The 15,975-nt window shown below is 46.9% G+C and overlaps 1 protein-coding gene across 3 annotated transcripts in view; it reads right to left on the bottom strand.

Annotated features, from left to right (window-relative positions):
* SLC45A4 (solute carrier family 45 member 4) overlaps positions 1-15,975 on the bottom strand; it is an 82,162-nt gene that overhangs the window by 36,926 nt on the left and 29,261 nt on the right. For all 3 annotated transcript variants that reach the window (XM_083144917.1, XM_083144919.1, XM_083144918.1), the window contains exon 2: positions 9,696-10,333. In XM_083144917.1, the coding sequence (XP_083001043.1) occupies positions 9,696-10,053 (358 nt within the window). In that variant the 5' untranslated portion in view covers positions 10,054-10,333. The remainder of the gene's footprint in view (positions 1-9,695; positions 10,334-15,975) is intronic.

Here is a 15,975-nt window from a genome sequence, read left to right as displayed (position 1 = left end):
GTGGCAAGGCATGCTGGGATTTGTCGTTTCACAACATCTGGAGAGCCACAGGTTGGCCTGTCCATTTCCAGACATGCACCACAATGGTCAGAGTAACCCTGATGTTGTGCCGCTGCTCTGGTACGCAGCATAGCATTAATGCCCACACTCCATAAGGCAGGGTGGAAGCTTCTCCTGGGATCAGTGACTGTAGTTGCCTGAGGTAACGGGAACTCCTGAGTATTAATTAACCCGCGCCCAGTGCAGGACCCATCCGCAGATATGAGACATCATAAGGTCACAAGAAAGGGTTAAGGCTCTGCAGAAGATTCCCCCCTGGACTAGTTACAGCTGGGCATCTATGTTTTGGCTAGTGGGGTGTTCATGCAGTTCCTCTTTTCTGCCTGTGGTGTCGCTCTCTGCTTTGGTGCTTCCAGTACAGTCAGGCCTGTATTGAGATACAGGCCACAATGCGATAGAGACACTACAGCAGACAGCGACACCTCAGGCAGGAAAGAGGAACTGCACGTGTTTTGAAAGGTGCTCGAATGAACACGATCAGGTGATTTGTGTTTTTTGCTGGGGGGTGCGTGACATTTGGGGAGGTGATGTGGCCCTGCAGTGTGCTGGCCTGGGCGGTCCTGGGTCACTGTGTGCACACGGTCAGCGGTGGCTAGTGCCACACACTGTATACATGGCACATGGTGTGCTTGCTTGCCTCCCTCTGTGAGCACACATGCCAGTCGTGTGTCCCAGGTGGCAGGTTCAGCGGTGTGGGTGCAGCAGATGTGGATCGGTAGGTGGATGTGGCCTAGAAGTGGGACTTTGGGAGGTTGCGGCCCAGTGAGTACTCATAATTTTTCGTGGGCCCTTGAGCACCAACAGAATCATCACCGATGTCAAGTGCTATTTGGGACAGCGCTGGTGTTGCCACTGAGGACTGCACACCCCTGCTTACAGCCCTGGAACAATAAGTACGTTTGCCAAGCTGTCAGCCAATCAGTGTATACTGTGCAAGAGTAGCTCCGCCTCTTCCTGCTAGAGAGGGACAGAGCCCACTGTGCTTACCAGTACAGACACTCCAGTTATGGGGTGGTGACTATTGATGGTGATACGGTGAGCAGTCATTGATGGTTGTCAACTTTGTAATGGATGGCCATCGTCGATTTCACCAACCAAATGGTCATTTTTCCTCTTTCACTGACTGTCCCAAGGGCCAATCAGAACCTGCGGGCAGGGCTTCATTGGTCGATAGCTATCAGATGCCACACTACCTTGTAAAAAGCCAAAATTAATTGGGTTATGCTTAGGCATGGCCATCGGTGGGTTATTCATCAAGGGTACCATTGATAGTTCCCTTATGAATGATTTTGCATCATTAAGATTGCCCATCGATAGTTTCATCCAATGACGGTCACCGGTACTTTAATGATCAGTGAACTGCAGACCAATCATGGTTAGGGGGTGTGGCTTCAAGTGTTTTTGGCGACGATCGCCGAGAACAAGCCATCCTCGCCGATTAACCCCCGTGCCAGCCGCTCACCAAATCGCTTTGTGTTCCATTAAATTTTCTTCACACAACGTGTTTTACACGCTGTACGACAAGGACCCCACCTGTATGAGTCACCTGCAGCGTGTGCGAGAGAGGGACACACCTGTACATAAAGATAACATCAAACAGCCAGATTAATCTGTGCTCATTTACATGAGACATTGTGGAGGGGAGGAAAAGAAGAGGAAAGGAGGAGGAGGGGGGGGGGGGGGGGGGAGGAGGAGAGACTCTACCAAATGTTAACTATTCATTTTCTGGTATCCGGTTGATACAGTAGGTCTACAAATGGGATGGGGATCCCAGCAGGTTCTTCAGCAGTTTTAACATGGCCAAATAGTAAAACTGTAGCAGGGCATGCTGGGATGTGTAGTTCAACAACAGCTGGGGGGAGGTCCCCCATTCCTGGTCTACAGTGTCTATGTCAGGGGTTCTCAAACTCTGTCCTCTGACCCCACACAGTTCACATTTTCCAGGTCAGCTGACTAGTGCATTCATTACTCACACATTCTAAAAGATCCACAGGTGGAGCAAATTATTTAAGTTTGTGATTCTGCGAGGGGCCATGAGGACAGAGTTTGAGAGCCTGTGGTTTAGGTCAACGGTCGACAGGCAGAGGACATAGTATAGGTACGCACTACACTAACTGGATATCCATGTCAATAGCTACATGTAGACACTGGCGACCAGGCCTAGAAAACATGTGGCTTGCCTGCTGTTGTGAAACTACACCTCCCAGCATGCTTTGCCACCATTTTAGCATACCCTGATAACAAAATTGTTGCAAGGCATGCTGGGACTTGTAGTTTGACAACAGGCACAGATTGGCCATGCCTGCTGTATACCTTTCCATCCACACCCATTTGTTTTGTACTAAGGGGTGACTCAGGTAGGTTTGCAAAACCAAACTCCTTCTTTAATGAGCAAAACCATGCTGCACTGAAGGTGGGGCAGATGTAACGGGATATGGTCATTGGATCCCCACCAAGTAGGCCAACAAGCATTAAGTCGACATGGGGGTTTTTTTTACCGTTTTTTTTTTAGCCGACAGGCGTATTTCATGCCCTACCATCCACTAGGACATAAAGGGTAAAAAACAAAATTGAAAACATTTTTTGTTTTTTAAAAAGTCGACTTTTTCACGGTCAACCTTACCCATGTCAACTTAATGACCATACCCCTGTCTACCTAATGACCCTGTCGTCCTTCCTACATGTCGACCTAATGACTGTCTAACACTGGGCTGGGCAACACCGGCCCTCCAGATGTTGAAGAACTACACATCCCAGCATGCCTTGCATCAGTTTCAGCATGGCCACATAGCAAAACTAATGCAAAGCATCCTGGGATGTGTAGTTCATCAACATCTGGAGGGCCGGTGTTGCCCAGCCCTGGTCTAACACCTTGCTGGTGAACAAATGATCCGCACCCGATGTAACATGAGCAGAGAGAGTAAGGCTGGTTTCACACACTCCGGCTCCTGCCGTACGGCGAAATCCCGCACGGCCAGGGAGCCGTGCCGCACACATTAGTTGTGGATGGACACTATTGTGTCCATTCACACGGGACGGCCACGGCCCGGCCGCACGGCTGCAGCCGGATCCCACCACTGGAAGGGACGGCTGCCGGGCTGTGGCCATCCCCTCCATGATAAAGTAGTGTGTGCTGCACGGCTTCCTGGCCGTACGGGTTTTTGCCGTCCGGCAGGAGCCGGAGTGTGTGAAACCAGCCTTAGATTTGGGCAATTCTTTTGTTTCTGTGCAGGGTAAATACTGGCTGCTTTATTCAGGCACTACAATTTAGATTGAACACACCCCACCCCACCCGCACCCGGGCGTGGGTGCGGGTCGGGCTGTCCGCCCGGTGTAAATGGCACTAAACGCCGGGTCGCACCCGGCTTGAACCTGGGTCTAAAAAAGCCGGGTGCGACCCGGCGTTTTGGTGTAAAAGGGGTATTACACAGCACTGTGACCCAGGTCTGTGCTGTTTACACTGAACCTGGGTCAGCCCTGCTTTTCCCTATGGATGACACAATGTCCACTTTAGGACAATGAATTTAAATAAAAATTAAAAAGACATGACTAGTTAGCATTGAAGAATGTTGGTTTGTTTATTTTGTAGAATATTTTTCAAAAAGTTTTATTCAGTGCCCTTCCCCTGCAGCAACAGACCGAATGTCCCATGAGCTCCCCCAGCCCATCCCCCCACCCCCCCCCTCAAAAAAAAAATAACATAAATGATACTGCATCCAATTATGATTTCTGTGTGCACTGCCCATATCATTCCTGGCTGCTGTCTTTTGCCACTGCAGTGCACTATGGAAACGCATCCAGAACTTCCCGGATGTCCCAACCTGGGTTGGGACCATTTACACCGCCCACCGTGTTCAACCCTGGTCAGGACCTGAGTAGGAGACCATTGTTACTGGACCTGGGTTGACCCCTTTTACACCAAAGCTGACCTGGGTCCAACCTGGGTTTTTCCTTGGTGTAAAAGGGGTATAACTCTGCACCTGTTACATCTGCCACACCTGCAGTGCAGCATGGTTTTGTCCATTAAAGAAGGAGTTTGCTTTTGTAAACCAACCTGAATTAGGCCTCAAAAGACTGCTAATGGGAAGGGGGGGCGTCTTTGTTCCCTCATTTATTTCCATGGGGTCTTTATAACGGCATATGGGAACAAATTACCAGCAAAGGAGAAAGGTCAAGGAATTATAAACCAGGTGATCCGCTATGTTGCAGAATAGGCACGAGGCACTCCCAGGACGGACGTATATATTCACTGCCAGGGGGACGTATATATTCACTATGGGATATGTTCTAGAAGTATAGGATGATGTATGAGTAATATGGAAATAAGCAGTGGAAGGCTGGCCCTATGAGGGGTGGGACCCCTGAGCAGACGTTCTGTGATCACACAGTGGTGCCCGCTGCCACCTCACCGCTGGTTTCCTGGTTCACACACTCCCTGTTTCTTTTCTTTCAGGGCTGGTTACAGAACTGGTCGCTGCTGAGAGGAACCACAAGCACTTGATAAGAGAAGTGTTACAGTGGAAAATTCCACCGCCTCGGAGAATGTGCCAGAACGTATGCCATCATGACTACAGTGTTATTTTGGATTGCACAAAGCAGCCGTTGCAACACCGAGCGTGCCAGATCATAAAAGGCCAAAGTCCCGTATCTAATCTCAGGTGTCTGTTGTAATACGCAGGATGTAAGTCATGAGGGGACATGAAAATACTAATACACATTATACAGAGGACAAGTCCTCACTACCGCACAGGAACCACAGGTATAAGGCAACCAAAGCTCAACCTATTGTGTATACAAGACAGCCCATCCCATACGGGGGAGGGGGGTATAGCAAACCATCTGGAAAGGTTCAAGTATGGAGGTTGCCAGTAGCAACCACTTTCAGCCATCATTTATTAAGTACATTCTCATACCTCCCAACATGACCCTCTCCCGGAGGGACACGATGCTCTGTTTCTGGACTTCTCTCTGAGTGAATAACTGCCATCACCTGCGTTGAAGCACCTTTCTTATCAATTACCCTGTTCGGCACAGGTGCTGCCAATCACACATTAAGAGGAAAATCCAGAAACAGAGCATTGTGTCCTTCATGGAGAGGGTAATGTTGGGAGGTATGCATTCTAGATCTGGGGTATCCAACTCCAGTCCTCGAGAGCTACCAACAGTGCATGTTTTCCATATCTCCTCACAGAACAACAAGTGAAGTAATTAGCTCCACCTGTAAATCATTTAAAATGTGTCAGTCAGTAATGAGTGAACCTGTGCAGCAGCTAGGTTGTCTGGAAAATGTGAACTGTTGGTAGCTCTCGAGGACTAAAGTTGGCTACCACTGTTCTATATACTGAAAGGTAGAACCATAGTTGCCTACCTGCCCTTCTCCTTCAGTGAGACAATGCTCTGTTCCTGGACTTCCCTCGTAATGTAGGATTGCCAGCACCTGTGGGGAGACACCTTTCTTATCAGTTACCTAGCTCCCCACAGGTGCTGGCAATCCTACATTACCAGGGAAGGCCAGGAACAGAGCGTGCTCTCCCTGAAGGAGAGGGGGCAGGTAGACAACCCTGTTATCAATATAATGAATGTTTCCAAAAATCCAAGCTTTAATTAGAGAGAAAATAAAAACATTATAAGACCGGTCTGTGGCTTCCTGCTGCCTCCATTCCCCTCACATCATGTCACTGGAGTTTTAGGATTTCCCGAGAACGTTGAATAGAGCGAGCGGCCGGGGCGGGGGTTAAACAGCGAGTATCGCTGGTTTTCTGCAATCCTCGCTGTTTAACCCCCTCGCCGGCCGCTCGCTGCAGCATTGAATACCCCCCTCAGTCTGTAGCTTCCTGCTGTCCCCATTCCCCTCCTCACATCATGTCACTGCCCCTGTCACATGCAGCCCTGTCCTCACTGACACATCACTTATTCCTGATATACTCTGTGCTGCTGGGGACCCTGCTCCTCCCACTATATAACTCTCAGTCTGTGGCTTCCTGCTGCCTCCATTCCCCTCCTAACATCATGTAGCCCTGACCTCACTCATCTCATATAGGGGCAGATGTATTAAGCCTTAACAAGAGATAAATGCAAGGGTGATAAAGAAGAGATAAACGTCCAGCCAATCAGCTCCTTACTGACTTTTTTCAAACACAGCCTGTAACATGGCAGTAAGGAGCGGATTGGCTGGACGTTTATCTCTCGTTATCACCCTTGAATTTATTTCTTGTTAAGGCTTAATACATCTGCCCCATACTTTTGTGCTGCTGGGGTCCCTGCAGATGACACAATGGGGCAGATGTATTAAGCCTGGAGAAGAGATAAAGTGGACGGAGATAACGCACCAGCCAATCAGCTGTGTTTGAAATATGACAGTTGGGAGCTGATTGGCTGGTGATTATCTCCTTCCACTTTATCTCCAGTTTATCTCTTCTCCAGGCTTAATACATCTGCCCTAATGTCCACTCACCAATATCTTATTTTCCTCCAGCATCTCCCACACTGGATAAAGGAGGTAACTTATTAATATAGAATGTCAGCCAGCTGGCAGGACGGTCGGTGTTGCAATACGCGATTGCCTACTGATGTCTTGGAAGGTGGAGGAATTCTCCTTTGGCCTTAACATCCTGAATAACCTCCTTTATTGATGGTGATAATATGTGGTGCCAGGATACTCTGTCCCTGAGCGGACCTAGGCGGTGCTGGGCATTACAGACACCCCCCCCCAGAGTGCACCTTAGTGGAGAGTGCTCCAGCAACATAATTACAGCCCAGCTTACAGGACAGAGCGGCGTGTCGGAAAGGAAACCCACAAAGCAGAATATTCTATGATTGTATTTCTAGAATAAAAAGACTAAACTACAAGTGAAGGTTAAACCGTGCCACAACAGTAACTCATTAACACCCCATCCCGTACCTGGCTGTGTAACTATAAATCCCAGCATGCCTTGCAATAGTTTAAGCATTTCTTAATAGCAAAACTGTGGCAAGGCATGATGGAAATTGTAGTTTCACAAAAGCTGGAGGGCCGGTTTGGACATGCCAGCTATACTTGAATATCTAGAGGAACATTTTGGGCATGCCAGCTATACTTGAATACCTAGAAGCACATCTTGTGATGCCCCTACATTATAGGGTTAATCTATAAACCGTTTCCCTGATTAACCAATCAGCTTCTGCCAATTTACAGAAAGTTCATGACAACTGATACCACAAAGCCGGCTGGTTGCTATGGGAGACTACGCCGCTATTTGATAGATTGTACTTGAGTCTCCCAGTCTGCAACATCTGTTATTTTCTTCAGCAGGGATTCATTTATATTTCATGTCATGAGCGCCAAAATAAAACAGATGCAGACGACTCTAGTGCTGCACACTTTTAATGTATCCCCAGATTACCTATGCCCCCCCCCCAGTGACAGAATAGCGTGACACCAACACGTCTCACAGTAACATTTCAAGGACAGAAATGTCACCTTCGCACTGGCAGACAAGGGTCTTTACTAAACCGGTTTATAACATTACTCTTCCCTAGTTGTGTATAGGCTGCACCCCAGTGTGAAGGAATGAGGCCATTATAGTGGGTGAGTCACAACTCGAGAGTTACAAACTACTTAGTGTATGTTTTTAGAAGCGCAATACAATACATAAATATTTCAGTCTCCGAATCGCTTGTCTTCGTTTAAAGAGCTAGTAAATATAAAACAAGGCTATAACGTGCAAAACATCCATAAAGGAGGCGTGAAGTTCACCGCCGCACTAAGGGACTCCCTTTGCAAACCGCCACTTCTCAGCTAGTTTGAGTCCCAAGTCTTTGCAATATCTATAAACGTGTCAGCACTAATTCTGGAATATGAGGAAACCATTGTATGGGGGCTTATTAGATTGCCAAACATATTACAAACAATTAAAGATGCATACAATCAGGCAATTCTAAGTTCTGCTTAGGACTGGGCCAGAAAATTGCGCAGAAGATCCACCATATTGGAAATCCTAAGCCCCCTACACACCAGCCAATCCCAATATTGCCAGGGGCAAGAAGCCCGTGGTGGTGCCGGTATCAGAAAGTGCATAAACACAGTAGCAGCCGGTAAACCAGGCTGACTGCCAGCAACGTCAAAGGCGGCAGCACCCACCTAGACACTTTGGGATTTTGAGCTCAAACCTCCAGAAGCAAGCAATTCCAGCACAAAATTGCTTGGTGTGTAACTCTCCAATTACAATAATTTTTGGTTTCAGAATTGCCAAGTCAGGAATTTTTGATTTCCTGCTGCAGCGGCAGGTACAGAAGTCATCCCATAAACATCAATCCCATATGTACTTAATACTTAATACTTGTTTCAGCGCTTGTATTAGGTTTTGTCACATTGACCTTTGGCGGTCCAAATAGTTTATTACAATTCAAAAACAAATTTTCGACAAATGGTCGACACTGCATGTTGAACGATGTGAATATTCTTATTTTAAAGTGGCTCACCACTGGATCTGCTACTTGCGCTAGGACTGTTGAGCCTGACTAGACGTTGGACTTAAAGAGGTAACACTGGATGTTGCTTAAAAACAAAAACACAATATGTCCCGTTGACTTTCCGCACACAATACACATAGTGTAAGTGTGTTTTAAAAGCCCTTGTAATTAGCGTGACACAACAAAAGCAAAAAACATGTTTATTTCTAAAGTCGCAATTGTCAGCAAATCTGGGCTAACAAGAAAAACAAGACATTGCCAGTGCACAATAGTAATATTACAGACACACGAGTACTCGAGCACAAACGTATCCAACCTTACTGGATAGCAACAGAAACCTTGACGTTAAGTGGTTACCTACTAAGAATAGTTACAAATACACAATAAAAACGTTCTCTGGGTCTTGCAGGAGGAGTGCCACACCATGTCTATCATCACTACAGCCTGGGTGGTGCGGACTGTGCTCCAGACAAGAGAAAGAACATTACTGGGTCCTGTAATGAAACCAACAGATGCTACTGTGTGGTGTAATATCAATTGGTATTATTCTATGGCCATAAAACTTCCCATAAAGACATTCTTTTGGGTAACCTGTCCCTATTTTTGAGCAGGGAAAAGACACCTAATGCCTTTCCTGGCAGTGGAACCACAAGTGTCCAGTTAGGACTTTCCTTTGACCTTGTCACTAGGAAATAGTCTAGGTGCTTAAGGCGAAACCATTGTTCCCAAAGGCTTAATAGACACCAAGATTTGGGACTTCCCCGTACATACCAGGAAAGAGGGCAAAAATGGCTTTTATTTAATTTATAATGAATTTTTACACGGTTGACATTTTTTAAAAAAAGGACCAAGGGGTAAATATACGAAGATGGGAATTCGATTGAAAATGGGATGTTGTCCTTAGCAACCAAATTCTATTATCTTCTAAAACAAGCATTTCCAATTTCAGTCACAGCACACTGCCAGTGCAGGTTTTAATGATAGCCATGCTTCAGCACAGGTGACTTAATTAGTACCAGAGTTCTTTTGATTTATCCATCTGTTTTGAAGCCTGAAGATCATTAAAACCTGCTAAAATACTGAAGTAGTAGAATTTGATATATTGCATCATTACAGACGAGGGGGTGCCCCAAACAGAATGAAAGCCATTGATTGGTCAATCAGTTCGGCACGCGCACACTTACCAATCTGCAACAGAACCGGCGTCACCAATGCAGTCTCCATAGCGTAGCAGAATTCTCTACCAAACATGACCGCGCCATTCATCACCCAGAGGCGGACGGGAATCCGGTCGATGGAACTCTCGCTAAGATTCTCATCCCTGCTGTCGTTCTCCTTGTTCTCGTCTTTCTTCAGTTCCGTCAACGGAAGGTCCTGAACTTGCATAGATTCCGAGTCGGCATTTTGAGGAGCCATCTTCATCACCACAAAAATATATATATATGTGCGTATATTCCTAGATTCTATATAAATATTAATACTATATATCTTCAAAGATAAATATTTATTCTTTATTTGTTCAACTTTTGTCACGTCCGTCATGCAATTAATACTTATATTCCACTGCGTTCAAGTAGATGTGCCGCAACTTTGCGATTAAGGTGCTGCGCAAAGAGAGGGTATTTGGTACTAATTCAATCATATGGCTTCAATGGTTTACTGTGAATTAGAGTTAAAAATCCATAATTGCCATTCAGTTAATACCAGTTTCATGATTTCTATAGAAGAGGTGGTAAAATTCTTGGTTTTCTTGTTGATGCAGGCTGGGAAGGCGACACACACAGGTGATGCACCGTTAATCCCCATCGAGCGACTGATTGATCTGTAAGCCAAAACAGAAAAAAACAGTGTTAGGTGAGGCGGAAGATGGGGAACTCAATGGCCAAGCGGCAGGCCACCGGCCGGAGGTGCAGAAGCGAGGAGTTCCCGAAAATAAATATTGGAATCATGGTAAAATTAAAAGACAAAATATTAAAATGATAATTTTGGAATAAAGAGGCATTGTAAAAGCCAAGGGACCATCTTATCGTATAACCACACTGGGCCGCTGCCCAGGACCCAACACAATTCTTGGAGCCTCAGAGGAAGTGTCGAGGTCACAAAACCAGATTCAGGCTGTACTGGCCTCTCAGAAGAAGTGCTGACCAATAAGAAAAATCGGGTCCGATCTGATCGCATGCCATGATCGCATGGTTGTACAATGACATAGATAAAAAAATATATATAATAATCGGGCGCCCAGATAATACACAAGTACCGAGATGTGTCCAACATCCACGCTGGGAAGATGCTACTGGATTCAGTATGATTTTCTTGCGCACGAACCTTCCAGCACTGACTACACCTTATTCATAACCCAACCCAGTTCCTAGGAAATGCAGAATAGTTGTAAGAGGAAGGGTAAGAGCCAGATGCTCAGGCCTGGCCGACCCGTGACACTACAAGTCTCAGCATGCCCTGCCACAGTTTTGCCTATAGTGTGACTTTACAAAAATGCCTAAAAAAGAAAAAACAATTACAAAAATCATCAGCATTTAAAAAATTGGCAATGTTACGGTGGTTTCGGGACACCATTGCATTGTATCACTTGCTAACGGGCACAGACATTTCAGTGTCGGTGATTAATTACTTGGAAGGGTCAGGGGAAGATTAGGAGGTTACCGTTTGTACACATGAAATGAAAAACTGAAATCAACAACTTCCTCTATTGTCTTGTTGGTTCCTATGAGGATTACAGCTTCCAGCACGGGATTTCCCTTCATGTCCCGGCTACAAGACTGAATAACCCTTGTAGAATACAGTTACAATGGAGAACTACTCGGTATTACTCTAGGAACGAACCCTAAAATTGGTACTTATGTAGTATCTGGGCTGCCGATTTTTTGATTGTATGCCTTAAGTTAAGGCATACAATCAGATGCGATGCGATGCGATATCGCATCGCATCGCATACGATCATGCGATGCGATGCCCCGATTTTTCCATAGGATTCAATGTTAAAATGGACTGAGTCCATTTTAACATGGAATTCAATGGGAAAAAGGGGTCCTTTTCATACCCCTACTATCCAAGTGGGCATGGAGTTGGATATAAACCTGTGGCGAGCGTAGCGAGCCACCGAGCCCGAAGCGTGGCGAGCGAAGCGAGCCCCGCGAGGGGACGGTATTCTGTGTCCCCTCGCGGGGCTCGCTACGCTCGCCACGCTTCGGGCTCGGTGGCTCGCTACGCTCGCCACAGGTTTATATCCAACTCCATGCCCACTTGGATAGTAGGGGTATGAAAAGGACCCCTTTTCCCATTGAATTCTATGTTAAAATGGACTCAGTCCATTTTAACATTGAATCCTATGGAAAAATCGGGTCCATCGCATCGCATCGCATCGCATGCGATATGGTCGGGTGCGATGCGATGCGATGGACCCGATTTCAAAATCGGCAGCCCAGTTACTACATAAGTACCCTAAAATTTCCCAATCGTTTTGGGTTGATGCCCATCTCCTCTCTCCTAACAAGCCTTGAGAATAAGGACTTTGAAAGACACGAATCTCTGGAAAGGTTAATAAACCCGTACATGAAAGAGGACATTCTATTGTACCAGGTGGAGCTACCAGTGCATTGCACCAGGGCCCCTAAAGACTTACAGGCCCACTGCTGCCACTCACACCTGTGTGGCATATTGTGGACTTGGGTTGGCATGGAGGAGCTGGGCCCAAATTCTATTTTTGCACCTGGCCAACCATTCACAAGTTCCGCCACTGGCTGTCAACTTCTGGTTATGGCTGCACTATGACGGTACCACGGCCAGTGCCGGGCCTTCATTAAAGGTTAAGAAATAGTTATTCCCCGTCTACGGTTCCTGTAATCCACCCATTAACTCTGTTTACATTGCCGCAGACGTGGGATAGCCAAAAGACACGGCTGTGTTTGTGCCTGGCTTGCCCCCACAGTGTGGGTGTTGGTGCTACGTGAATAGTGCCATTTATTTCAGCCAATGAGAGGCAGATAAAAAGGTTTTTAGATCAGCTCCATTTAGCCTCAACAAGCAATTTCTAAACAAGAGAATCATGCCCCTGTAAATTCATTAGTTTGAATTGATTAGAAAGGGATTAGTCATCCGAATCCTGCCAGAACTTGTACGACTTTATAAACAATTAATTCATTTGGGACTTTTAACCACCCTGGGGCTTTTTGTTTCCTGGATTTCCAGAATCAAAATTTGAGAATATACTTTGCTGAGGCATTAAATGCACTCAGCCCTAGTTAGTGGGGTTCAGGTTTAGTAGGGTTACAAGATAACTTTTGGGTTAGTATAGCTAGTTCATTGGCAGTCTCCAACACTGGGAAAGAGCTAACTAGATACACTTTTATAGGGAAAGTAGTAGGTCGACAGTCAATAGGTTGGACACCAACATGTCAACATTGACACGTGAAAAAAGAAAAAAAAAAGGTCCACACAAAAAAAAAAAAGAAAAATTCCACACAGGGAAAAAGAAAAAATGGTCCACATAGAAAAAAAATAAATAAAAAGGAGGAGTCCACTTAAGTTGTGTCAGAGTTTATACCGGTTGACATGACTGCCCAATTAGTGTAGCATGTAACCTTACATGGCTTGCCATGCTTTGGTCATGATGCCCTGCTGCATTCAGCAGGTGCCAGCCACTTTTCCCCCCATCTCCGTGTTACGTTATATCTGCACTCCTATTGTATTACAGGAGAAATAAAAGAAGGTTAAGTACATGCCCGTGAAGGACTGACCGCTCCTGACATTTCAATAGAATGGAGCAGTTATCAGCGAGTAGCGTTTGAGCTACTTGACATTTCAGCACATTAAATGGCTCTATTCAGTGCTACCCGTACAATGCACATCCCATGGTGAGGTCTGCCAATACAGACATCAGAAGCAGCGTCCTTCACACGTATGGGCTAGGAAAGTGGGGGGGCGATGCAGGAGAGAGGAAGCGCAGGTTTAGATGCAGCGTTAGTCTTGATTGCACTTTTCTTTGCATTGAAAAAGGGGCATTACCAGGGGATAGATGAAAATGACCCCTCAAAAGTAGTCTAGGTACATTACATTGGTTGTGTATTACAGAGCTGGGATAGCTGCGCTGCATTCCACATATCAGGACGTGTACTGGACGTAAACTCAGAAGTAAAGGCTGTTCCTCGTAGTGCAGGACAGGAGGAGCGGTCAGAGACTACCCAAGAGAAACTATATTATGGGAAGACTACATTCGGGATATGGTTGTATTGTTGACCCAATTTAGGTCGACAGTCATTAGGTCGACAGGGTTCTAGGTCAACAAATGCATTAGAACGACATGGGTTTTTTCACTGTTTTTTGAGCCGACATGCGGTATTTCATGCCCTACCATCCACTAGGGCAGGCATGTCCAAACTGTGGCCCCCCAGCTGTTGTGAAACTACACATCCCAGCATGCCCTGCCATAGTTTTAGCATTCCGTAATAGAAAAACTGTGGCAAGGCATGATGGGACATGTAGTTTGACAACAGCTGGAGGGCCATAGTTTGGACATGCCTGCACTAGGGTGCGGTGGGAGAATAAAATAGTGGGCCAAGCGTAGCGAGGCACTGAGCCAGAAGCATGGCTATCGAAGAGAGGGGCTGCGGTTGACTTCCAACTGTGTAGATATTCGGGTCAAAAAACAGTGAAAAAACCCATGTCGACCTGTCAACCTAACCCATTTGTAATGCATTTGTCAACCTAAAACCCTGTTGACAATACGATCCACACCCCCTCATTCACATAACAAACGTGCTAACAGCGGCCTAGGTGCATGGGCTCAGGATCAACGTTTCATAGGATTGGGTATGAAGACGCTATTAAGACTAAAGAGATGAAAGCACCCTACAGTAGGGCTCTGAGGCGGTTTGTGGATTGGTTGATATGACCGCACCTGCAACCCGGTGCATTACAGCAATGCTAACATAAGATGTAACAACGCAGTATGAGCAGAGGATCGGTGACGTTCGAAGCCTCAGCCAGGAGACAGGGAACGTAGGGTTAAAAAAGAAAGGTTCATCCTAACAGTAATCAGACATCCACCTGCCTGCGCCATGGACAGTGATTTCCCCATGTACCAGGCCCTGCGCTGCAGAATATTCCTCTTACTGCAGAGCATTACTTAATCCCCTCCGCTCATTACTCAGGCAGCATTTCTCACTAAAAGCGGCTTAGCTCTGATTTAATTACTAGCTGTAAGTCTAAATACGGTAACAGGCCAGAAGAGGCAGCGTGTACGAGCAAGCCTGGTACTGCGGGACAGAGCGAGACGTGTAGATGGGGAACGTGCCCAAGCACCGCGCTTTATGACTGCAGCAGACGGATATACAGGGTGAGAGCCAAGGACAGACCTGTTGGGGGTAACGCAATTCAGGTTGGTAGGTGCCATCCGTCATAGTGGCAAGCATATAATTATACCAGACATTAAAAATCACGACATCTACAGTGCCAGCATCACACCTACAGCACCAGCGAGTGCCCACATCACACCTGCAGCACCAGCCATTGCCCACATCACACCTGCAGCACCACACCTACAGCGCCAGTGAGCATCCACATCACACCTGCAGTACCAGCGAGTGCCCACATCACACCTGCAGCACCAGCCATTGCCCACATCACACCTGCAGCACCACACCTACAGCGCCAGTGAGCACCCACATCACACCTGCAGTACCAGCGAGTGCCCACATCACACCTGCAGTACCAGCGAGCGCCCACATCACACCTGCAGTACCAGCCATTGCCCACATCACACCTGCAGTACCAGCCATTGCCCACATCACACCTGCAGTACCAGCCATTGCCCACATCACACCTGCAGTACCAGCCATTGCCCACATCACACCTGCAGTACCAGCCATTGCCCACATCACACCTGCAGTACCAGCCATTGCCCACATCACACCTGCAGCACCAGCCATTGCCCACATCACACCTGCAGCACCACACCTACAGCGCCAGTGAGCACCCACATCACATCTGCAGTACCAGCCATTGCCCACATCACACCTGCAGTACCAGCGAGTGCCCACATCACACCTGCAGTGCCAGCATGTATCACACCTGCAGTGCCATTATAACCCCTAAAGCGCCAGCCTGTACCTATTTCATACCTACAGGACCAGCATCAACCCTAAAGCACCAGCCTATGCCCACATCACACCTGCAGTGCCAGCCTGTACCTTCCATACCTACAGGACCAGCATCAACCCTACAGCGCCAGCCTGTGCCCACATCACACCTACATGCCTGATGTGCCAGACACATTGTCCTGATGTGTACCCCCACCTTCGTGCACTGTAAGTGGATATTAGGTAAGGACATAACCCCTGAGGTGCATTTGGTGGGAGTACCACCATCTCTGCATTATCAGCACCACAAATGCATTACTACAGCTGCAGAGCCAGTACAAAGCATCGCACATTGTGACCTGCGTTATAC

The sequence above is a fragment of the Crinia signifera genome, chromosome 5 (assembly GCF_055691185.1).
Source record: "Crinia signifera chromosome 5, ASM5569118v1, whole genome shotgun sequence".
Lineage (NCBI taxonomy): Eukaryota > Metazoa > Chordata > Amphibia > Anura > Myobatrachidae > Crinia > Crinia signifera.
This window is presented reverse-complemented; position numbering and strand designations above follow the sequence as displayed.